The sequence below is a fragment of the Amblyraja radiata genome, chromosome 11 (genome assembly GCF_010909765.2).
Source record: "Amblyraja radiata isolate CabotCenter1 chromosome 11, sAmbRad1.1.pri, whole genome shotgun sequence".
Classification (NCBI taxonomy): Eukaryota; Metazoa; Chordata; class Chondrichthyes; order Rajiformes; family Rajidae; genus Amblyraja; species Amblyraja radiata.
Genome location: NC_045966.1, coordinates 25,321,388 through 25,345,851, shown reverse-complemented (window position 1 = coordinate 25,345,851; position 24,464 = coordinate 25,321,388). Strand labels below are relative to the sequence as shown.

At 37.1% G+C, this 24,464-nt stretch overlaps 1 protein-coding gene across 3 annotated transcripts in view; it reads left to right on the top strand.

Annotated features, from left to right (window-relative positions):
- The window catches only part of csnk1a1 (casein kinase 1 alpha 1), a 42,530-nt gene extending 21,114 nt beyond the window's left edge, over window positions 1-21,416 (top strand). Inside the window, exons 5-11 of one of the 3 annotated variants that reach the window (XM_033029568.1) lie at window positions 2,006-2,089; window positions 11,170-11,309; window positions 14,058-14,136; window positions 15,250-15,324; window positions 15,598-15,704; window positions 17,299-17,447; window positions 18,435-21,416. In XM_033029568.1, coding sequence (XP_032885459.1) covers window positions 2,006-2,089; window positions 11,170-11,309; window positions 14,058-14,136; window positions 15,250-15,324; window positions 15,598-15,704; window positions 17,299-17,447; window positions 18,435-18,442 — 642 coding nt within the window. In that variant the 3' untranslated portion in view covers window positions 18,443-21,416. Of the gene's footprint in view, window positions 1-2,005; window positions 2,090-11,169; window positions 11,310-14,057; window positions 14,137-15,249; window positions 15,325-15,597; window positions 15,705-17,298; window positions 17,453-18,434 lie in introns of those variants that run through there. The other 2 variants (XM_033029570.1, XM_033029569.1) reach the window with 2 other exon arrangements.
- Window positions 21,417-24,464: the final 3,048 nt, after the last annotated feature.

Below are 24,464 nucleotides of genomic sequence, written 5' to 3'. Positions count from 1 at the left end.
TTAAAAAAATGTGTTCTGGCAGACGAGCTTTTTTTAGTAAAGTCTATGTTTTATTAATAAGTAGCATTTGTGAGTAAACTAGCATAATGAATTGCTCCACATTATAGATTAGAGTGCATGCCTCATTACGGGCAGATCTAAAGATAATCAGGTTAAGATACACAACTAATTAATAATTACAATAATATTTGTTGATAGACTAATTTGCAATATCCTTGGATTTTTTTCTGCCTTCTGATTTTTCATATTGCAATATTGGATTTGCACCATCTTGTTCAAAGTGATAGCAGAATTAGGCCATTCGGCCCATCAATTCTACTCCATTTGATCATGGCTGATTTATCTCTCCTAACTCCATTCTCCTGCCTTCTCCCCATAACCCCTGACACTGTACAGCTGTTAACTGTACAGCCACATATTAACAATGTTTCCCTCTATTTTGACTAAATATATACAATATATGATTTTTCATTTCTCAACCTCAAACTTTTTGTAGTTGAGGTAGCTGTGTTCCTCCGATGTGCAAACTAAGTATTTTGATTTAAGCAACAGCTAGGTTTCTGCTATTTTGGCTAAGATTGGTTGAGGAGCTGTCAGTGGATGAACTCTAGTATTCCCTTTCGAGCTTCACTAGCCCCATTAGAAGGTGACTGTAGAATCCCTAATTAAAATTGGTGTTTTCGAAGTAAAGGAAGAAGTGCATTTTCAAAGCTTGGGAAGAAAGATATTTGCATCCTTTTTATAAGAATACATTTTGTAATGATGAGTATTAAATGATTATTTTGCATTTGATTCTAGGGCATATATTATGTTTTGTGATTAAACCTTTTGCTCATGTAAACATGAGCAAATAGTGTAAAGAGGCACAGGATTTTGAGGAACTTTGTTTTGGACAAAATGCAAAGGTACCTTCATTGTTTATAGGCTTTAGCCAGAAAATACAGGAGGTTAGGTGTTTGTTCATATTTCAGGTAAACAAAATTGGAATTTTCAGAAAAAGAAAAAGGCACTCAGTATTGTATAAGCATAACATGCTCAGAATCTTGTGGAAACAAATGTATTTAAAGCAAGAGCTGACACAATTCTGTAGGTATGATGTAATAATGGCATCAGATCTGTAATGGAGAGAGGAATTTATACATGTAATGCAGTTGTTAATTTAAAATCTGAATTTAGTATGCCTATCATGTAATATTAACCACTTAAATTTGAACAATATTTTGCCTAAATGCCTTCTACCTCTTCCTTACTGAAGGTCTTAACATTCATTAAACAATACATTTGGAGAAAATTTCATTTTAATGCTATTTTGGCCATTAAGTTAATCATTGGAGATTTTAAATTCTATACCAAATACATTCTCTTTTAGTAGCCATTTATTATATTCATGGTCCTATTTTGAATCCCATTAAAGTTGCATTCATTTATGTTTCCTTCTTAATAATTTTTGCTTTCTAGATTTGGAGGTGCAACAAAATAGTTAAAACCTAGAACAGCAGTATAGCAAGTTTCAGAACGTACAGAATTGTCTGCAACACTGAAGTCCTAATATAGTTGCATGATATTGATCATCGTCTGACCTTGCTTAGGTGCTTTGTACATTAATAACCTAAGGCCACGGGACATACTTGACTAAGTTTGCCAAATGTCAGCTAATGTACTAATATAAGCACAGTGCTCAATATTTTTAACTGCCATTTGTTCTACACCCTAACATATTATTAAATAGATGCAACCATGTGATCTTGCTCCCCCTGCTCAATAGTCATTGGATTTGACCCAATCCCATGTTTTTCTAAGCTTTTAACTATTTTTGTTCATTTTGAAAGCACTGTGGTGATTTTGCTATTAATGCTTAATTTTGAACACAAAATTGATAGAGCTGATGTTGGGAAGATGGATGGCATTTGGCTACCCCTTCTTAAGCCTCCGTGTTGCCTGTCTGCGCTGGCCTTTCTATGTCAGCAATAATGTTCATGCACTGCCACAATCTTCATTTGTTCAGTGTTTAGAATCTCCAGTGGGGAAGAGGAAAAGAAGCATGACTGTTAGCCCTTCTCACGACCCAGCTTTCTCAGGATTAAATCAGGTCTGAAACTGTCTCCTACTCAAACCACCCCAAATTCGTTTTTCCAATCAGATTTATGGCCACCACCTATGTTGGCATTATTCAGACATACATGGTAAACATGGTTTGCTTGCTTGAAAATTTCTTGTTCTGTTGACTAGTGGATTGATCTTCAAATTCATTTCCAGCTATGGTGTGCAATTGAAATTGGGCTGTAGTTTCACCAGCTCTGTATAACCTTGTATATTTCTATGTATCTGCATTCATTTTGTTTTAGCCTTCCTCCTTCTGACTGAATTCTGGTTGGGAGAAAACAAAACATTTGTTCGACCTAATGGCATTGATGTTTTCTGAGCCAGCTAGGTAGGAGTTACCAACTGTGGAAGTCTGGATTTGTTAGCATTGTGTAGTGAGTACTAGCAATGGTTGGGGGAGGGTGGTCAAATTGAAATGTTGGCCTTCATTGAGGTTCAGAGCAGTAGATGGGTGGGTGAATGCAGCACCTGGGATTTAATTAAGGACATGTGGTTCAGTTGTCAGTTGTGAGGGGGTGTCAAAGAGATTTGCTTTGAATAGAGCATTTTTCTTTTGAATCTTACAGAATTTTGCCTGTTGAGGAAAATATCTTTCTAATTGTACTTTTCAGTAGTTATGATAACAGTTCCATCATGCCTATTGGAATAGTCCGAGCATATTTTTAAATGTATATGCAGCTTCATCTTAGTTGTACTTGGAACAAATTAGGATATCCTTTTTCAAAAGTTAATCTTTTTGTATACAAGGATGTGTTGCGAGGTATGCTGACAATGAAGATGATACTGAATTAGCATTAAACAGTTGAGTGCAAAATATTGGAAAGAAAATAATCAGGGTCAATCAACTTTGAATGAAATGTTGAACATCAAGCTAATGTACTGCAATTGCATATTTCTCAGCTACCACTATGGATTAAGAAAATTATTTTTTTTGCAGTGAGTCTGCATCAAGCTGGCTTAATTGCAAGCATTCAGCAGCACTCAGCTGGGTCCTTGATTTGTGTAACCCAGTTATAAATCTGGATGAGCTGCATGACGGATATTGTAATATCTGGCAATCTGCAAGGGAATCTATCTCTACAGTCTAAAACCACCTACAACTCCGAATATCAGATTTTTTTAAATGGTGCACAAGCTTGCAGGCTCACTGAAGATACTTGGCCCTAACTTTGTCTCCTATCTGAAGTGGGGCATTAATTGTGTCCTGATTTAGGCCAAATTGCCACAGGAGTTTTATGGTGTCTTGCTACCAGAGTCTAGGATTGGGGAGACTAGTATGATTAGTTGCTTACAAGGTTAGTATGGGTGCGGCAGGTGAGTCGATGTAGGAGCTACTTTGGGCACAGTTCATTTCAATGAAATGGAATGTGCCTTGAAAAATTATGGCCTTGAACACTGAACACTGGACAGTTACTTTATACTATTTGCCAATCAGATATGTGAGCATTAATTCCTTGTTATACTAAATAATAATACTTGGAAATTTGCTTCAAAACTGTTTCACCTTAAGCATGTATGAGTTTGTAAATATCAGTTGGTAAAATGCATAGCTTATGAAACACACCAACACCATTTGGTCATGAGTAATTTATTCATGATTACTTATGGCTTAAACTATACTTGTAACATTTAATGGCCATCAAACCATTTAACTTCATCCATTTTTATCATTATTACAATTTTACATGATATACTTTTCCAAAAGGACAACTGCTTTAGTAACCAGTATTCAGATGCATTTTGGGGAAACAAGGAACTGTTGGTGCTGGTTTACAAAAAAAGACAAAGTTCTGGAGTAACTCAGATCAAACAGCATGTCTGGAGAACATGATTAGGTGATGCTTTGGGTTTGGACCTTTCTTCAGACTGACTATTGGAGGAAGGGGGTTGGGGAGAGCTGGAAGAGGGGAAGGGTAAGACAAAGACCGGTGAGTGATGGGTAGATACCAGGCACGTGCGTGAGTAATTAGTCAGGGTAGGCAGTGGCTTTTTAAAATCTTGAAAACCGTGCATGCGTAGATTATTCTCTGCCCGGCAAGCTGTTAGTCGGCTTTTTTAAAAAATCGTGAAAACTGCGGATGCGCAGATTGTTCTCTCCCTGGTGAGCTGTCAGTCAGCTTTAAAATAAGTTGGAAACCGCGCATGCGCAGATTGTTCTCTCGACTTTTATCAAGTAATTTGTCTTCAATAGGTCCTGTCTTTTAATAAAGCATTTAAAAACGTATAGCTCAAAGAAATTTACTTACCATTATTATTTGTACACACAATCCATTCTTCTCTCTTTGTTTCCTGTTGTACCAAGCTGTTTTAAATGTTCTAATTATTTTTGTTCCTTTGCGCTGTTAAAGTTCTTTAAGTTCTGGCGTTGGTCTGCCATTTTCAATTATTTCGGTCTTTTCCTCATAAGTTTGCTTCGAGAAACTCTTCACATAATCACTATCCATTTTTGAAAAACCCGCCAAGAAACATGCGCATGCGCAGTAGGCTGGTGCGCATGCGCAGTGCACAGCATATGCACGCAGTCCACGGTGTAAAGGCAGAACTTCAGCTGCCTTTATGGACTGTTCCCACTGATGGCTTGAAACAGCGTCGACGGCACGTGAGTAGCACATACTTCCGCGTTTTAAATGTACTGCAGATGAAAGGCACAGGAGAATTATGCCTCCCTAAGACCGATCTCTTGGGGAAGCATTCTCCCGTGCCATTATAATTTATGACCATTTTATATATGTTTTATATATATTTTATATATATATATATAAAATAATGACCATTTTATAATTTTAGTCTGGGTAGGCACTGCCTACCTTGCCTACCCTGACGGCATGTGCCGGGTAGATACAGGCGAGGGTGGATTTTGATTGGCGGATGGTTGGTCAAAGGCCAGAGATAAAAAGACATAATGTGTGAGATAAGGATAGAAATGTGAATTGTGAATGGGGGGGGGGGGGGGTTGTAGGTTGGTTACCTAAAATTTGGAGAAATCGGTGTTCTTACAACCTAATGGTATGTACATTGAATTCTCTAATTTGGGGTAACTAACCTACAAACCCTCCCCGCTTTTCTCCTCCCCATCTTTCCTGTGCCCCACCTGGACACACACTAATTTCTCTTCTGCACATCCCGTTCCACCCATATTCTTTCTTCTAGCTTCTCTATTTGTACTATCATCATCTCACACTTTATGCCTTTTAATCACTGAACTTTTTTTATATGGGCAGATGTTTGTACAATCTCACCTATATCTACTGATCACTTGCCAGGCTTTGTCCTGCCCCTCCTTTCTTCCAGCTTTCCCTCACCCATCAGTCAGTCAGAAGAAGGGTTCAAATCACATATAGCTACATTTTCTTAATTCTGTTTAATTTGCTAATTAAATGCATGGAGCACTAATATATGTTTTAAGGATGCTGTGACACTTGATGTAGTCTGCTAGCTACTGGAAAGTAAACCTGGATATTTAAATTAACATGTATTGAAGACATGTAAATGCAGCTGGACTGATAATAATTTAATGACCTCAATTACACTTTTTCATGCTGTATCAAAGCATGATTGTCTACTACAAATGTGGTATACCAGTTATTAGATAATATAATTGTTCAGAATGATATAATTAACTAAACTTTAGGGCTTTAATGCCCTGTCCTTGATTTAATATGAATATTTAAAATCTATTTGTCTATTAATCAATTTTCTTCTCTGTCCTTTCTGGCTCAATTTTGATTATCCTAACTTTTGAAGTATGTAATTGAGACTTCTAATGATACAAATGTCCCAGCTGATGCAGCCTATAGGAAAATAATAAATCATAACAGATGATGGATGCCTAACATAAGATGTTTTACTTGCCAAGTTAGGTTGAAAGTAGTAGTTTATATTCCTGTGGAGGAAATAGTTAAATTGTGGATTACCTTATAGGATTTAGCTCACAGTTAAGCAATCACTAATTTTGTTAAAAGTTTATTATGTAAGACTTGACTCGTACTTTGCTATTTGAGAATTAATCATGTGTGCAAACATATAATTTATCATTAAAGCTAATTCACTGGTTGTCATCTTACAAAATTCCATTGATGTAGAACAGTTCCCACAGAATGAATGGCAGCAAGTCTCACTTTAAGAAATAAAGCATGGAGGTATAGACCAGTTAGACAGTAGTAAGAAAGAAAATGCTAGAATGTATAATTTAGAAAGTAATAATTGGGCATTAAATAAAAGACAGAATTAAGATGTATCAGCATCGGTGTATGGAAACGAATATCATGTTTGACAGTCTTACGAGTTTTGTGAAGTTGCAATAGTTGGAATACAAAAGGGAGGAAACTAGTAATGTATTTGAACCTTAAGAGCATTTTGATAAAGTCTGGGGGAAAAAGATGTTGGTAGCGAAACTTGGACTGTGTTGGATTGAGAATAACATATTGATTAGATTGAGAAATGGTTAATAAATGCAAAACTGATTAGTAAAGTGCTGCAGGGGGCTGATGCCATGGCCCTGGGTATTCACAATTTGCAGGAGATTTGGATATCCAAAGGTGATGATACTATTTTGTGTAACAGTAATAATTGAAGAGGAGTCATTGGTGGAGATAAAGATTGGCTAAGTGAATGGGAGTGGAAATAAAGGAGTATAATGTGCAGAAAAGTCATGCTAATCCATTTAGTAAAGAGAACTAGTTGTTTTAAATGGTAACAAAATTAGAAGGTATGGTAAATCCTCGTTTGACATTATTGGTTGCCATTATTACAGATTGTCTGCTATAACAGTTTGATATTGTAAGTAGCAGAAACGAAGAACTGTAGATGCTAGTAAATACACAAAAGGACATAGTGCTTTCAGCAGGTCAAGCAGCATCTCTGGAGAACACGGCGTTTTGGGTCGGGACCCATCTTCAGATTGATTCAGTCTGCTGCGTTACTCCAACAATTTGTGCAGTTGCACAATGAAACTAGGCGCCATTGCTGTTGGACTGCAGCAGCGAGCCCTTCACCAGCTGCCGCAAGGTCCAGTTGAAATGGCTGTTGTGGCTCACATTGTAGCCCTTGGCCATCGGCTCTTTCTTCAGGCCACTGCGAATGTCGAGGCACTCGGTCACCATGAGACTTCCTCCACTCGCCAGCTTCTTGTTCCTGTCAGCCGTTGTTTTGTCTGATTCGCATTCTGCCGTCCCCTTCATCCATCGCTTTTCCCACTCCTCTCCCCCCCTCCACCATTGCCTTCTCTTTTTCCACCGCAGTCACCGACATCTTCCAAGGCGGAATATGTCAATGACTCTGGGGAGAGGGGGAGGGGCGGTGGAGGAAGTGGAAGGAAGAGTCCGAGAGGACAGAACAACGGCCGACAGGGAAGCAACAGCTACTGGGGAGGGGGCTCCACAGTGACAGAGCGCTTCTGCGGATGGTAGTGGCCTGAAGAAAGCGCTGTCATCAAGGGGCTACAACGTGAGCTGCAACAATAATCGCCTCATCTGGACTATGCGGCAGCTGGTGAAAAAGGGCTCATGGTGCACCTAGCAAGCAAGGGGCAGCATTGGTACGTCCGTCCACTATAACCGGAAACCGTTATAAAGACGTCCATTAAAATGGGGGTTTACTGTATTGGTATTGAGAATGGACTTGGTGACCTTGTAAACAAGTAATAAGGAAGGCATATGGTATGTTGAACATCGTTAAATAACAATTGGTTTATGCATATGGAGAAAAAGAACCTGCAATTATTTATTTTCCTCCAGTTGGTAGGATACCTTTGGAGTGGTTATTAAGTGATAGCAAGATTTGATAAAGCACTGAAATGGACTGTTAGAAAATCTGATCTAGTCAGTTTGGCTACAAATTGACTAAGAGACCCTTGATTTTGCTGACGAGCCAGTTTAAACCTGCAGTCCTCTTGGGGTAAGAAATTAGAAGCACAATTCTCGGATCCAGGCACGTTTACTCAGTGAACCAAGAGCCGCTTTTGCAATTGTAAAAACTATACATACGCACAATCTTGGTTCATGTATAAGTGTACTGGAATAGTACACTGAGACCGTATGCAAGAGTCGCAAGGTTTGGCACCATTTTCATGTCAAATTTGTTGTAAGTGTAGAGTTTTTAACCTGGCTATAAAGGCCCGTTGTCCTGGTGGCACTGCAGGGTCGGCCTGGCCAAGCAAAGCTGTTGATGTCCTCTTCCGCTGCTCCACCGCCCTGTACTGCTGCAGGCCATGTCTGGTGTGTGCTCTCGGCCTCTTGGTGCAGCACTCGATCCAGTCAAGTTTTTAAAATATAATTTAGCCCTTTATCCTTATTGTGTACCTAAATTTTATTGAATCTTTGAACTAATCAAACTTTATTAAATATCATTTGAAAACTAAATAACATCTGTCACCATTCAAGTATTTGTTATATTGGTTAGTGTATGGTGATGGTGATAATTGATAAGATGGTTAATTATGGAGAGAAGTTGTAACCAAAACATTAATTGTCACACACAAAGCAAAATTGGCGAATTGACATTTGGGAATCGTAGATGCTTATAACCCAAGATGACAGGTTATTTACCTTCTGGAACACAAATCTTATCCTAGTTTGTATGGCTTAATGCCACACCAAATGATATGTTTTAACAAACCAAATAAAAATTTGAACGGTTACCTTGTGCTTCTGTGGGTAACTCACTTAATTGTTGAAAACTTTGCTTGGGCATTGGAAATTGTAGTTCAACAAAGACACCATATTCCTAAATATTTAACATTAACAATTGATTAATATCAGCTGAGTGCAAGCTGTGCCATTAGTGATTAGACAAAACCTGTGTCCTTTCCACTGGAAGGAGAAATTCTTCTTCACTTCTCGGATTGATAATTTGAAGACGTGCGGCACAGCGATGCAGCAGTAGAGCTGCTGTCATACATCGCCAGATTCCCGGGTTCGATCCTGACTACAGCTGCTGTCTGTATGGAGTTGGTACGTTCTCCCCGTGAGCTGTGTGGGTTTTCTCCGGGAGCACCAGTTTCCTCCCACACTCCAAAGACCTGCAGATATGTAGGCTACTTGGCTTGGTAAAATTGTAAATTGTCCCTAGTGTTAGCGTACGGAGATCGCTGGTTGGCATGGACTCGGTGGGTCGAAAGACCTGTTTCTGCGCTCTTATCTCCAAAGGAAACTAAATCTGAAGCTAAATAAATGATTCCTATATTTGGAACAGGAATGCGAGAGCATTGATATTTCTAGAATGTTGGAGTAATCTTCATGCCATTTAAACAAAGGGTGTGGTTTACTAAAACAACTTGTTGCATCCTTGAAGCATTAAAATGCAACTTCTTATGGCTAATCCAGCAAAATATTATTTTGACTAAATCTCATTCGCTGTTAACTCATATTTTTGTTGACTAAACAGCCAGATTCTAGTGTTGTAGCATATGGCTGGTTAAAAGTTCACCCATGGGCTAAGGCATGGTAAATTGTCTTTCCCAATAATGTAATGTTTCAAGCACATCTCGTGAATGTTATTCCTTTTACCACTGGTTATTTCTGCATGAAATTTGCAGATGTTTTAAGTGACATAAATCTACCCACAATGGACACATAGCGCGGAAAATTATTTTGCATGTTCTTAGCCTTCATGGAAAATGCTGACTGCTTAATCCTTGGTAATGAATTTAAAGAATTCATTACCAAGTTTTAAAAATATAATTCAGCCCTTTATCCTTATTGTGTGCCTAAATTTTATTGAATTTGAACTAATCAAACTTTATTGAATATCATTTGAAAACTAAATAATATGTGTCACCATTCAAGTATTTGTTATATTGGTTAGTGTATGGTGAATGACAATTGATAAGATGGTTGATCATGGAGAGAAGTTGTTACCAAAACATTCATTGTCACACACAAAGCAAAAATTGGTGAATTGGGAATCTTAGATGTTTATAATCCAAGATGACAGGTCATTTACCTTGTGGAATACAACCCTTATCCTAGTTTGTATGGCTTAATGCCACACCAAATTATATGTTTTTACAAATCAATTGAAAATTAGAACGGTTACCTTTTGTTTCTGTGGGTAACTTTGGAAATCTGACATAGGACACCTAGAGGCCTATGTTGAGTGTTTAAATTATTTGATATAGAGAACATGGTACACAGTTGACTCGATGAATAGGTGCCATTTTTTAAATTGTATTAAACAAAGGAATAAATATGTTAAACTGTTTATAAAACACATCTGAGCTTCATTTGCATTCACAGCAAGTTAAATTTAAAATAACAGGTATGGGAATAGTTTTTGATCTTATTGTGTTAATATTATGTCTATTTTGAAGACATAAATTAGATATTGAGTGTTTTTAGAATTAAAGGAAGGACCTTTGAAAATAGTGTCCGTTAACCACAATGCCAGAATTGTATTTTTTACCATTCCCTGCTTTCCAAAAAAACTTTTAATCTAAGAGCACCCAGCCCAAGGCCTGATTCCTCGCCTTCTCTATCTCTCTTTTAACTGCGCTTTAATTTAATTAAACAGACTTCATATTTTGCTTTCACATCAGAGACTTGGGTTCAATCCTGTACTTTCTTAAGAACACTGCACATCCTCCTGCCCCTCCCCAGCATCTGTTGGTTTACTCCAACATCCCCAACATGTATGGGTTGGTTGGTTGGGCACAATGAATCATTGCAAATTGCTCCTGAGTAGTTGAGTGATGGAATCTCAGGAGACCTGATAAGAATACAAGGGAAAAATACAATTGGGTAGGATTAATGCAAATTGGTGATTGATGGTCAGTATGGTCTCAAAGGGCCAATGTGAGTGTTTGCCTGCCTGCTGTGTATCTCTGATCTTTTTGTAGTGTAGGAGTAGACTGGATGACCTGGGAATGGTTGCTTGCATGAAGACTTTAAAAAAAATTATCAGATTAATTTTAAGCATGTTTATTTTAATTGTAGCATTTTCTAATGTGTGCCTGGATTTCTGACAAATTCCAATATTTTGCTGCATTATAACTTTTTACATTGAGAATTGTGAGATCATCTATACTAATGCTGGGTTTCACTTGATTTTATCTTTTGCCTCATATTACAGCTGTTTCTGATCGACTTTGGTTTGGCCAAAAAATACCGTGACAACCGGACAAGGCAACACATACCATACAGGGAAGACAAAAATCTTACAGGAACAGCCCGTTATGCTAGCATCAATGCACATCTAGGTATTGAACAGAGGTAAATGTTTTTTGCCTTAAATTCCTATTCGCAATTTTCATACAACTTGTAGAGCTAATGTATTTTCTCAAATTTGCCGTTAAAGAGAAAACGTGCCTTTGAATAAGCTGTATGTTTTGACAGTTTTTCTGGCTGCTTCATTCGATCAAATCCACCCTCCCTTTTGTCAGGCATAAATATTTAGAAAAATTATTCTTTACGCTGTCATCTTCCTGATACTTTTCAACCAGTAAAATTCAATATAAAAAAACTGTTCCAAGATTAGAGTCACTACAGCATGCAAACAGGTCCTTCAGCCCAATTTACCCACACCCAACATGTCCCAGCTACACAAGTCTCACCTGCATGCATTTGGCCCATATCCCTCCAAACCTGTCTATCTATATACCTGTTGAACTGTTTCTTAAAAATTAGGTTAGGCGCTGCCTCGACTACCTCCTCTGGTAACTCGTTCAATACACCCACCACCCTTTGTGGAAAAAGTTACCCCTCAGATTAAATATTTTGACCTTCACCTTAAACCTATGTCCTCTTATCCTCTTCACTTACTCTGGGCAAGAGACTGCATCTATCTGATCTATTCCTCGCATGGATTTATACAATAGCTTTTTACAATAGCCAGACTTGAGAAGATGTTTAGATGAGAGCTTAACTTAATCAAAAATAGATTTGATTTGGGAGAAGTCTAGAGCATGGTCTTGAATACCAAAAGTATCAACTTGCCTGCATATTCCTTTTTTAATTGAAAGGAGATGAATAATCATTGGTTGTTGTTAATAGAAACATAGAAAAATGGGTGCAGGAGTAGGCCATTCGGCCCTTTGAGCCAGCACCGCCATTCAATATGAGTATGACTGATCATCTAAAATCAGTACCTCGTCCTGCTTTTTCCCCATATCTCTTGACTCCTTTAGCCCTAAGATCTAAATCTAACTCTTGAATCTGCAATACAAACAAAATCAGAGGCACTTCGATAGTATTTGAAAAAATAAATTTGTAGTTGAGAAAGATATGATAACAGTTATGGTTACTGATTGATTTGCTGTGGCCTACATCGGCAATGTATGGAAATAGAAGTAATCAATCTTTGTGATGGAACTAATAAGGGTTTAGGATCACAACTTGGATTGGACTAAATACTAAGTTGTTTGGCTTGATTTGGTAACTTGAGTAAGATGGAATCTGAAATGACTGAGAATGTTGGATATTTGTGCCAACACTCGGGGAGAGGAAACTAGCTTGGACGAAACAAGGCTGGATTTGCTTAAGCAGGTTAACAGTACGGTGACGCAGCGGTAGAGTTGCTGCTTTGCAGCGCTGGTGACCCGGATTCGATCCTGACTACGGGTGCTTGTCTACGGTTTGTACGTTTTCTCCATGATCTGCTTGGGTTTTCTCTGAGATTTCCAGTTTCCTCCCGCACTCTAAATACGTACAAGTTTGTAGGCTAATGGGCTTGGTATTATTGTAAATTGTCTCTAGTGTGTGTAAGATGGTATAAGTGTGCGTTGATCGCTGGTAGGTGTGGACTCGGGCCGAAGGGCCTGTTTCCGCACTGTATAACTAAACTAAAGGCATTCAAGGAGTGTCACACCTAAAATTGTGTGTAAGCGGAAGCTTGGCTCAAATTTGTGACTAAAGACCAAACTGTCCTTGTTCATCTGTGCTGGGTTTGGAAAGCAGAGACAAAGACAGTGATGTAGGTGGAATGATACACTTCGATCAGGAAACTAAATGTTGTTAAATGTTTTCCATTGGATCATTTTTATTGGAAGGATTGCAGTAGAGCTGTGGAATGGATTGTTCTTTAGGAAATATGTTCCAGAGAAATATGTTTCCTCAGTGCCTAGATAGTGAGATTGTGATAACACATGGCATTCATTTTGGATGAAAATTAAAGTTACTGCTGTTATTCCACTATTTATTTTCCAGTTTTTAAATCTGCTCAAATAGTCACAAGGTATACTTCAAAAAATATTAAAGACAGGTTGACCAACCTTTCCCAGAAAATTGAGATGCAGGAGTGCATGTTAACAAATGTATATTTCCTCTTTAAACCAAAGAATGTGATTGCATGAAAAAGGTGAAAGCCTCCAGTTGCTAATTGGCATTATCATTCTAAACTTTTTATTCCATTTTAATGTAATTAATTTATTTCAGTCTCTGGTGTTGCAGAAATGTTCTAGAAATGTAGAATGATTTGTTTTATCCCCCATATCTGTTTTAGACCTGTAATAAAGGTGTTATTTCAACTCTTAAGACAAAATAGCATGTTGACCTTCAGTACTAGATAATTAGAGTGTGAAGGGAGTCCTTCCTAAAAAGGATTTGTATTCTTTAATGGATTTCAGATTATCCAAACTGGTAGGAAAGACTGTATGAACAGGGCAACTTCATAATTTTTTTTAAAAGAAAGAGATAATCTTTTGCATATGTTGACGAGGAGGATGTTTTCCAGGTTAAGGTCTCTCGGACTAGGAATGGGAGTCAATATAAGGGGTGGACCTATGAGAAATGTTCACCCCAAGGGTGGTGAATCTTAGGAATTCTCTATCCTATGGAGCTCAGTTACTAATTTCATTCAAAACCGATCTAAATAGATTTATGTGGATAATGAGATAGACTAGTTATGGATTCATTAGATGGTAAAGCAAGCTCTAATGACATAGTTTCTTATGCAAGTTATAATCTTGAACATTTTTGCATCTTTGCAAAATATTTAATTTTGTCTTTTTATCTCCCGACAAGTCGTCGTGATGATATGGAATCACTAGGCTATGTACTGATGTACTTCAACAGGACAAGTCTTCCTTGGCAAGGACTAAAGGTAAATCGAGTGAAGACCTTTGAAATAATTAGCAATGTAGGCCTGTTGTATTAGTGCATCAATTGAAATGGTGTATCTGTTGATTTGGGTTAAACTTTGTAATCAATTTTACAGTCTTTAGATGGGGAATTTACTTGTTTGCAACTATCGTGTGGATATTGATGATAATAATAAAAAACCTCCACTTAGTAATAGAAATGCTTTCGTACACTGATTTAAGTTTGCCGAATTGTTGTTCTCATAGTTGCAAACTAAATGAAGCCATTGATATTTAGCGATCAATAAGCAATATAAACATACCAAGATTGTGTAATACATCATGGATTGCGTGGAGACCAAATTGATCCACTAGGCCTACAATCATCTCAAGATAAATTATTGTAGCCTCATTTCCTAACTGCCAGCACAATTCCTTTCATCTGCCTGTGTATCTCCAGACAATGTGGTAGTGGATGTTTTGCATATGAATACCTGTTCTATCTTGATGAAAGTGAACAAACATTTAGCATAAGATTATATTTACTTATTAATTTTAATAAGATGCTTGGATTGTTCTACTTAGCAGTGTGAGGAAATGAAAGTATGTTCTGCAACTTCTCTATGAAGAACTACAAATTAAGAATGTATGTATGGTTCAAAGCATAGTTTGTTTAAAATTGCCCATGTATTGATAATAGATTCCCTTAACATTCAAAGTCAATGCATATGTGGACATTATATAAAGGGAAATATATACAGTTTTAAACGATTCAAGACAAAATGACATTCTTTATGGTAATCACAATCCATACTATATCCATGGCCTTGTTTATTTCCCAGTTACTTCCATTATCTGCTCAATGGAATTGGCAGTGGTATGCATTTTCAATGTTTTCCATTTCTGGCTGATCAGCCTGTGAAAACTCCCTCAGTTTACTAAATCTCAGATACACTGAAACATATTTCCCTGTCCACTTTTTTTCTCGTCACTGCCCAAGATAAACTAATGTCGCAACAGATTTAATCATGTGCTGAACTCTACAGAACATTCAAGTACAAGGTAATACCTCCATTGAAAATGTATAAGATTAACATGTTCAAATGTTGAACCATCGCAAAATATTTGTTTCACAGGCAGCCACAAAGAAACAGAAATACGAAAAAATTAGTGAGAAGAAGATGTCCACGCCAGTTGAGGTTTTGTGCAAGGTATGTTTTAATAGCATTTTATTCATATTTTGACTTAATGCTTTAAAAGATAAACTGCATATAGATGCTTCTTAAATCTTTGGTGCTCTTGTCGGAGCAACGACTTTTTGAGGCATTGATGGAAGTGGATGGTTGCAAGAATTTGCAAATATTTGGATTGGTGCAACCCAGGCAACTTGCTACCAACATTTCCATTTAGTCTCTAAAATTGAATTTTATTCTAGACTTCGTAGTAAGTAACAAAAACATTTGTTTCTTTTTCTTTCATATTAGGGATTCCCTGCTGAATTTGCAATGTACCTGAACTACTGCCGTGGATTACGTTTTGAAGAAGCACCAGATTACATGTATCTCCGACAGTTATTCCGTATTCTCTTCAGGTGAAACGATAATTTGTGTTTTTTTGGATATAAATATGATTTATGTTTTGATCAAAAAAGTATTTTGCTCTTATAACTTAGAATATAGCAGGAGTAGGTCTCCAGCTGCTTATGTTTTCTTAAGATTCCAGTTTCTCTGTTTTACAGCCCCATGTGCTTGTTCCATGATCTTTAACCTCAGTGCTACTTTTCTGCACTGATCCTACATTCCATGTTTCCTGACTTAAAAAAAAAAAACCCCCCATCAATCTTTGCTCTGAATATACTCAACAACTTGGTCTCCACAGTTAGTCATAGTCATAAAGTGATACAGTGCAGAAACAGGCCCTTTGGCCCAACTTGCCCACACCGGCCAACATATCCCAGCTACACTAGTCCCACCTGCCTGCGCCTGGTCCATATCCCTCCAAACTTGTCCTATCTATGTACCTGTCTAACTGTTTCTTAAATGTTAGAATAGTCCCAGCCAGAACTACCTCCTCTGGCAGCTCGTTCCATACACACACCACCCTTTGTGAAAGTTACCCCTCAGATTAAACCTCATAGCTCAGACCCTCTAGTCCTGGCAACATCCTCGTAAATCTTCTCTGAACCATTTTAAGCTTGACAATATCTTTCCTATAACACGGTGCCCAGAATGAACACAATACTCTAAATGCGGTCTCGCCAACGTCTGATACAACTGCAACATGACCTCCCAACTTCTATAATACTGACTGATGAAAGCCAATATGCCAAAAGCCTTTTTGGCCGTTCTCATTAGTAAAGAATTTAAAAGATTCTCTACCCTCTGGGTGAAGAAATTTCACTGTGCTGAATGGCTACCCCCTTTTTTTAACACTGAATTCCTGTACTGTACTATACATACATCCAAAGGAAATATCAACATCTATCTACCACTCATCCTGTACTTCAACACACAAACTCCGTACAGGCAGCACCCGTACTCAAGATCAAACCCTGGGCTCTGACGCTGCAAGGCAACAATTCTAACACAGTGCCACTGAGTTGGATGATCAGCCATGATCATATTGAATGACTCGAAGGGCCGAATGGCCTACTCCTGCACCTATTTTCTATGTTTCTATATGCCGCCCTTCCTCTATATCTCTTCTGCATGTTATAAATTTCTCTTGAACGTCTAAATACTACTCTCGAAATAAACTCTTCCTGTGTAATAATATGGCAGGGGAGGTTAGGCTAGAATTTTTACGTCAGCTTGGCTGCGACACAGCTTGGGAATATTGTCTGCAACTCTGGTTGCTACTTTACAGAATTGGAAAGGATAAAAATGGGATTGATGTAGAATTAGTGCAAGTGGATGGGTGACAGTCAGAGCAGACTTATTCGATTACAGGGCCTGTTTTAGTGCTTCATCCTTGACTGGATTTGGAGGTGACCTATGAAGATGTGGAAAAGTTTATTTCTGAGGAAAGTGGCAAGGCAGGGGTTGTTTAAGTGTTACTGTATGAGTTAAATTGACTGAAAAAACATGTTTACCTAAATCTACACCCAAAATATGTAAGTGACTGAAATATAATTATTTTACATTTGGTCTCATGGTATTAACATGCAATTTCTATTCTTTATTTAGAACCTTAAATCATCAGTATGACTATACCTTTGACTGGACAATGTTGAAGCAAAAGGCAGCACAACAGGCAGCTTCTTCTAGTGGGCAAGGGCAGCAGGCCCAAACACCCACAGGCAAACAAACTGAAAAGTCCAAGAGCAACATGAAAGGTTAGTAACCAGTAGCCACTTGACATGTGCAATTAAAACATTGTGTTATTCAGCTGTTTGGAAAAACATGCATATTTTACATTGTTAAATCGGTTAGGTAGTCAAATATGTTCATTTCAACCACTTAAATCACTGATTTATTTTTTCATTTTTGATTGAAGGGGGATGTATATGGTTTATTTTAATGGTTCATTGTACAGTGTCTCCCCTGAACTGTTGCTCAGAACACACTTAATTCAATTGAGTTTGCATAATAAAACCACTATACTGATCTTAGATTTAAAGCCCTGTCCCACGGTGCGAGATCATTCCAAGAGCTCTCCCGAGTTTAAAAAAAATCAAACTCGTGGTAAGCACGGAGAATGAACGTAGCGGGTACGTCGGAGCTCAGGGATGTCTCTTAGCGCTAACAGCAGGTAAGCACGGGAAGACTCGTGAAGATTTTTCAACATGATGAAAAATGTCCACGAGAGCCCCGAGTACCGACGAGTGGCCATTACCGTAAATCTCCGAGTTCGAATCAGGGCAAACTCGGGAGAACTCGTGGAATGAACTCGTACCGTGGGACGGATTTAACGCTTTGAACATTTTCTAATTTGAACTTGCTTTCTTGTAAGATTATTGGGCATTTAAAGTGTATGTAAATAAACTTCTGAAGAATTAGGGAATTGAAGGCTCTGGACAACTGGCATATAAAGGGATGGGGCCTTGGGTTCATGAACAATGATTTTGAATGGCAAAGTGACCTACTTTTATTATTTGCGCCAAAACATTTAATTCCTTCATGTCGGTACGTTATACAGAACATGCCTTGAGATCATATGGAGTATATATTTTGAAAGTTCCTTGATTAATTGGCTATATTTGAGTCCAATGTATGTCGACGCTTTTCACTGCTGGTGCATTTTAGCATCATTATTAGGATTTAGGAGGGATGTGATGTGATATAATACAGCAATCATTTAATTGTTAATCTTATTTCAACAGGTTTCTGATCTCGAGGTTGAATCAAAGGAGCAAAGCAGCATGTGAGAGCAGGTTGCCTTTTGTCACTCCCCTTCTGATTCTGGTTTTTGTTTCACATGTACATGCCATTCAGTGGACAACCATTAAACTGAATTAAACTCTACTGGATACAGCTGACTCTGGGAAGAGCATATAAAAACTGTACCTGCATCTGTAGCAGCCTTTAATCAAACTAATTCCTGGAAAAGCGCAATTTCACCTTTCAAAATAGAGCAACTGAAGCAGACTTGACTTGCTGGTGTACAGTTTTCTTTATTCAATAAATGGGATGTAAGAAAGTGGTTGACACAATGGAGAGAAAATTAACATTGTGAATTTGCCAATTTTTATTTTCTTTTTTGTTTCTGCACTGCTTGGAAGTTGAATAATGTTTCTTAAGTGGCACATGGAAGTTCCGTAAGCAATCTCTGAATTTCGCCCCAAACGTTTACTTGAAAGGTGCACTGCATTCACCTATGTTTTCCCTTGTAACATATTCCAAATGATAAATATCTTAAAGCTAGGATTTCTTTATTAAATCACCCACAGCCAGTAGTGTATCAATAGCAACCAAAGAATCCATGTTTCCCGTTGGAAGGACTCTGCCTGCTGTCTTGTGCTAGAGTGGTATCTTTTGTGAAGAAATGACAAAAGTAGTGACTACTAGATAAACCTAGAACTCCACATTAAGTATATTGTACTTGGTTATAAGAAAAGCTTAGTCATCGCAAGCTTAACTAACAACTTAAGACTGAACTTGTTGCTTAGATAGCATTTTAATCACTGTACACATCTACTCTGACCTGAGATTTACATTGTTTTTGAACGTTGGATTTTTTGTTTACATGTTAATTGAATAAGAATATACAATTCTTGTAAAAAAAAAAAGGGGTAATTTTATATTGCTCTGATAAACTTCCCTATTTGTAATGTAACTTCTGACCCAAAAACATTCACTTTAAAAAAAAAAACTGTAAACTTGCAGAAGTCAGATCATTTAAAAAATGTTGCATTTCTTCACAGATAGCTTTAGATTTGTAGACGGATGTACCTTTCTCTTTTTTTAATACAATGAGTATTTTGTATTTGCAGGGGCATTAGCTTTGTTATTGCTGCAATTAATTAATTGATTATAAAAGGAATGTGTCCAAGGTGGAGCCTCTGCTAAGCAAATGCCATTGTATACTTCAAAGTTCAGTCAGTTTCTTTTGAAATTTAAGTGTTGGAGGGCTTTTTTTTTACTTTTGAACTTGATATAATGAATGAAAGTAACATGTTTTGCAGTCAAGGTGTACAGTGCAGTAATGGCAACTGTTGCTGGCTGCGATTCGGACCCAGATGAAATCTTTTATTGCTAGAAGTACTTTAACAGTGTAATTTATTCCTTTTTAGCATGTAAGAATAAATTAAACAAAAATACATGTCGACCACCTGACCAGTCTTAATTTTTGGCAATTTATCACGCAAGATATTTGAGAAAGGAATAATGTTTGTGTTTCCAAACAAAAAGCGTATAGTTCAGTTACTTTAATTTTAATTCATTTGGTTTCTACCATTTGGTGCCATTATTTGCGAGCCCTCTCCCCAAAATTATTCTTGAAGCAGATATTTCGAAGGAAGGTTATTGTCTTTTGCCCTTCTGATTTTAGTTTGTTGGTTCAGGAAGACCACTAATGATAGTGATCTAAGAACCAATCCAATCTCCACTGATTGCTCCTTCAAATAGCTTGAGACAATAGTTATTTTCGATTTGGCATCTGTTAAATGCAACTCTGTCTAGTTTCAGTTATTTATTAAAATATGAAATTGGGTGGTTATTTTCTGATGGAGCAAAGAACAATTTTAATTTGAAGATTACGTGGTAACCCAAAGTTCCCCATTAACTAAGTTAGCCCTAATTTTAATGTTTGTACATTCAGATTACATCCAGAACATTTGCAAAGCACATTCTCGCATTGAATCTTTGTCTATTCCCAATCTTGACCAAAGTTCCTGCTAAATTCACTTTTTTTTAAATAATCTAGGTTAGTGTAGTATAACGTTTCAATAGCAGTGATTAACTTGATAAATATTTGGCTTGAGCTGAAATCTGCATACAAAAAGTTAATTGTCTCCCCCAAGTTTGACTAGGTTATTTCTTGTGATCAGAAATACAGGCCTGTTGCTGGAACCATTGAATATTTTGCCTCTCAAAGCAGAGAAATTATTGTGAGACTTTAAGCACTCAAAAGTTGAATGATCTTATGTTTGTGATGAGATGCATTTTAATACTGGTATATTGCTTCTTGTTTCCTTGCTTCTTAAGCTGCCCATTACTGAAAGCTGTGAACGGTAAAGGAGATGTGTCTTTGGTCATGCAGTGTTAAAGGCATGCAGGAACATCATCGATTGATTGTACTTATTTCCTGATTGTTGATTCCATTAACTTAATAAAAGAATGTCAGGAAGTGAATTCAACCATAGCTGAAATATCAGCATGCAGGTAGCTACTGACCAGAGGCATAGTTTTCTCCCGAGTGTGAAACATTTTGTGTAAAATCAATTTTGTCAATTGAATATTCAAAAACAAATTGTAGAGCCTATTTCAAAATAACAGCTAAGAAAAGATGCCATGATTATTTCTTTTGACAGTGCATTGAATTGTTAAAAGTATTGAATATCTAATAGTTATACTGGCAAATAGCTTTTTTTTTTATCATAGTCCCTGAAGGACTGAGCTACTGCTTTCTTAATTTTCTTTTGGTCTACTCTAGTTCTTATTTTTATCATTGTTTTTCAGAATGTGAGAGTTCAATTATATGGGTTTTATATCAAATATCTGTATATATCGGGATATTGTGACATCCAGAGATGGAACAGTAATGTTTGCCAATCAGCATGCAATTTTTGAAGTGTGATACAGCTGTATTCTGTTCCATCTATTTGAAAGTTCTGAAATAAAATACAAATTGTTTTGAATTAACATGAAAGAATTCAAATAGTAACCTGTATGCTGTCTTGGTTTGGTGAATATTACCTAATGACTAGAGTATCTTTGGGTATCCAATTTTGGCAAAACACAAAAAGCAGACCCTACCCCCAAAAATTCTGAAGAGCTACAGGGTACAAAGTCAAAGTGTGATCAGAGACGGTAGTAGGTATTTTATTGCATATGTTTGCTATGTGTTAGCCTTCTCTGCTGGGTAAAACACACTCATTGGTTTTAATTTGTAAAAAATATATGGATTTCAAGTGCTTTCCCATCGCCACTTTGATTTTTCGCAACTGTTACAATAGCTTGAGATTTGTGTGAAGAGAGGAATCTGAAGTTGCATTCATGAATATATTCTTAGATGCACTTCTTCAAGCACGTGCCTACTAAAATATTTTTTTTAATTAAAAATGTGATTTAACATGTAATTGTGCAATTTAACACTGAAAATTTGATTTCAATCTATTATCAGCCCTGGGTACTCTTCATGTATCTTAAACTATGCATTACAAATGAAAATCCACAGTGGAATTAAATAATTTAAAAATGTGTTTACCTGATCAACCACAACCATTTTTCCCCTCCCGTCCTCAACTGATTCATCCATGGCTGCTGGGAGATTTTAAAGATAGCATTAAATTCCAAGGAATAGGCATACAACGTTGTCAGAAACAACAGGGCTTAAGAAGGTTAGCAGCACTTTAGAATTTGGCTATGGGAACTAAAATTCTCTGAGGAAGGCAAGATAAAAATGGACTGCATGAGCTTTTAGAAAGGAAAGGACCACTGAAAGCAAATATGGATCACTTACTGATAGGAGAATTTATAATGAGGAATAAGAAAATACTAAGGGAATTAAATAACTAGTTTGTCTGACTCAATTAAGGAACATAGAAAAAGGTCTGCCAATAATACCAAAGAACTAAGGATTTGGTTTTTCCTGACCTGAATACATCCTGTACACTAGCAAGTGTTTGAGAGACTGGCAGGGTGGATTTGCCAGCTTCTGTAGGCATCTTTGGGTTACAAACAGTTCTAGGGAATCAAACCCTGTTATAATCTGGAGAGGACTTGTATGTTTTTATTTTTAAATGGTTAGTTTGAGTAAACACCAATGAATGCCAATTACATGATTATATCCCAGAGTTTTTAAAAATCTGCTTGCAGAGATTGTAAACACACTGGTTGTGATTTCTCCTAAATTTGATAAGATTGTGAAGTTTCCTAAGGATTGCAGGATAACAAATATGACCCCACTATTTAAGAAAGAAGGGAGCGAAAATGGGAAATTGCTGACATTTTGCATAGTGCAGTAGGAAAAATGCTGGCATTTGTAAAGAATGTGGTTACAGAACACCTGGATGAGGTTGGATTTGGCAGAATCAGTTTGACGTGGAAGGAAAATTGTTTGACTAAACTAATCAAGTACTTTGTGTGACTAGTAGAATAGTCAATGGGGAAGCCAATGGATATAGTGTATTTGGATTTTTAGAAGGCTTTAGATCCCACATAGGAAGTTGGAAACGAGGTTTAACTACATGGAGTTGAAGATAATATATGGATATGGATTGCAAATTAGTTATTGGCCATCAAGCAAAACTGGAATAAATGGATCTATCTATCTTCGGTTGGCAAGTTCCACTATTGTGGCATTGCACGGATTGCTCCTTGTGCCTAACTAGTCATAATCAATTGCATTGATTTGGCTGAGGAAACTGGTGTATTTGCAGGCTTTCGGTTGCAATGAAACAAGGTGGAATTATCAGTATGGAATCCAGGATAGCAAATATGAGCCCACTATTTAAGGAAGAGAGAATATCCATAAAGCACCTATCCATGTTCTCCAGTGATGCTGCCTGATCTGAGTTACTCAAGCATTTATCTTTTTTCTGGGATGACAGATTTTGCTTATAAGGAGAAAAAATGTAAACTAGGCCAGTATTCTCTGGACGTTAGAAGAATGAGAGATCTCATCGATATTTACACAATCCTTAAGGATTTGACATGCTGTATGCAGTGAAGATGTTTTCCAGGTCTGAAGAGTCTAGAACCCGAATTACCAAATTCTGAAACTGGGAAATTTCTTCATGCAGTAAGTGGTCAAACTCTGCAATTTTCTATGTTAGGAACAATGGAAGCTTGTCGTTGAATTCTTATAAAATTAAGATCAAATGATCTCTGAATACTAATGGATATCAGGATATGGAAAAGTATTGAAAAATGTTCTAAAGATCATCCGTGATCTCAAATGTCTGATCTGGCACAAACTGCCAACACACTACTATTACTATTCATAAGAGCAGGCAACTATTCAACAAATTACAAGGTTATAATTTAAAAGTTGCACTATGCTACCTTCTTCAAAATGGCAGAAATTTGTTACATTGTAATATTACTTTATTTGGTCCAGGAATTAATCTACAGGTTTTTGTATGTGATTGTTGAAGCAGCATGATTACCAATTAGATGATGTCCATTGATGTGATGTTTTAAAATGCTGAGGAATTTCAGGGGGGACATGCTTCTAGTATAACTTTTGTGGTAATGATGTGATACATTTCCCTCCATTCCCCACATACCTACAATGCATTCAGAAAGTATTCAGACCCCTTCACTTTTTCCACATTTTGTTACGTTACAGCCTTATTTTATAATTGATTAAATTCTTTTTTTTAATCATCAATCTACACACGATACACCAGAATGTAGAAACGAAAACAGGTGTTTAGAATTTTTTGCAAAGTAGTTAAAAATAAATAACTGTAATATTACATTTACATAAGTATTTAGACCCATTGCTATGACACTCAAAATTGAGCTAGGGTTCATCCTGTGATTATCCTTGAAATGTTTCTACAACTTGATCGGAGTCCACCAGTGGTAAATTAAATTGATTGGGCATGATTTGGAAAAGCACACACCTGTCTATATAAGGTCCCACAGTTAACAGTGCATGTCAGAGCAAAAACCAAGCCATGAAGATGAAGGAATTGTCCGTCGACCTCCGAGACAGGATTGTGTCGAGACATAGATCTGGGGAA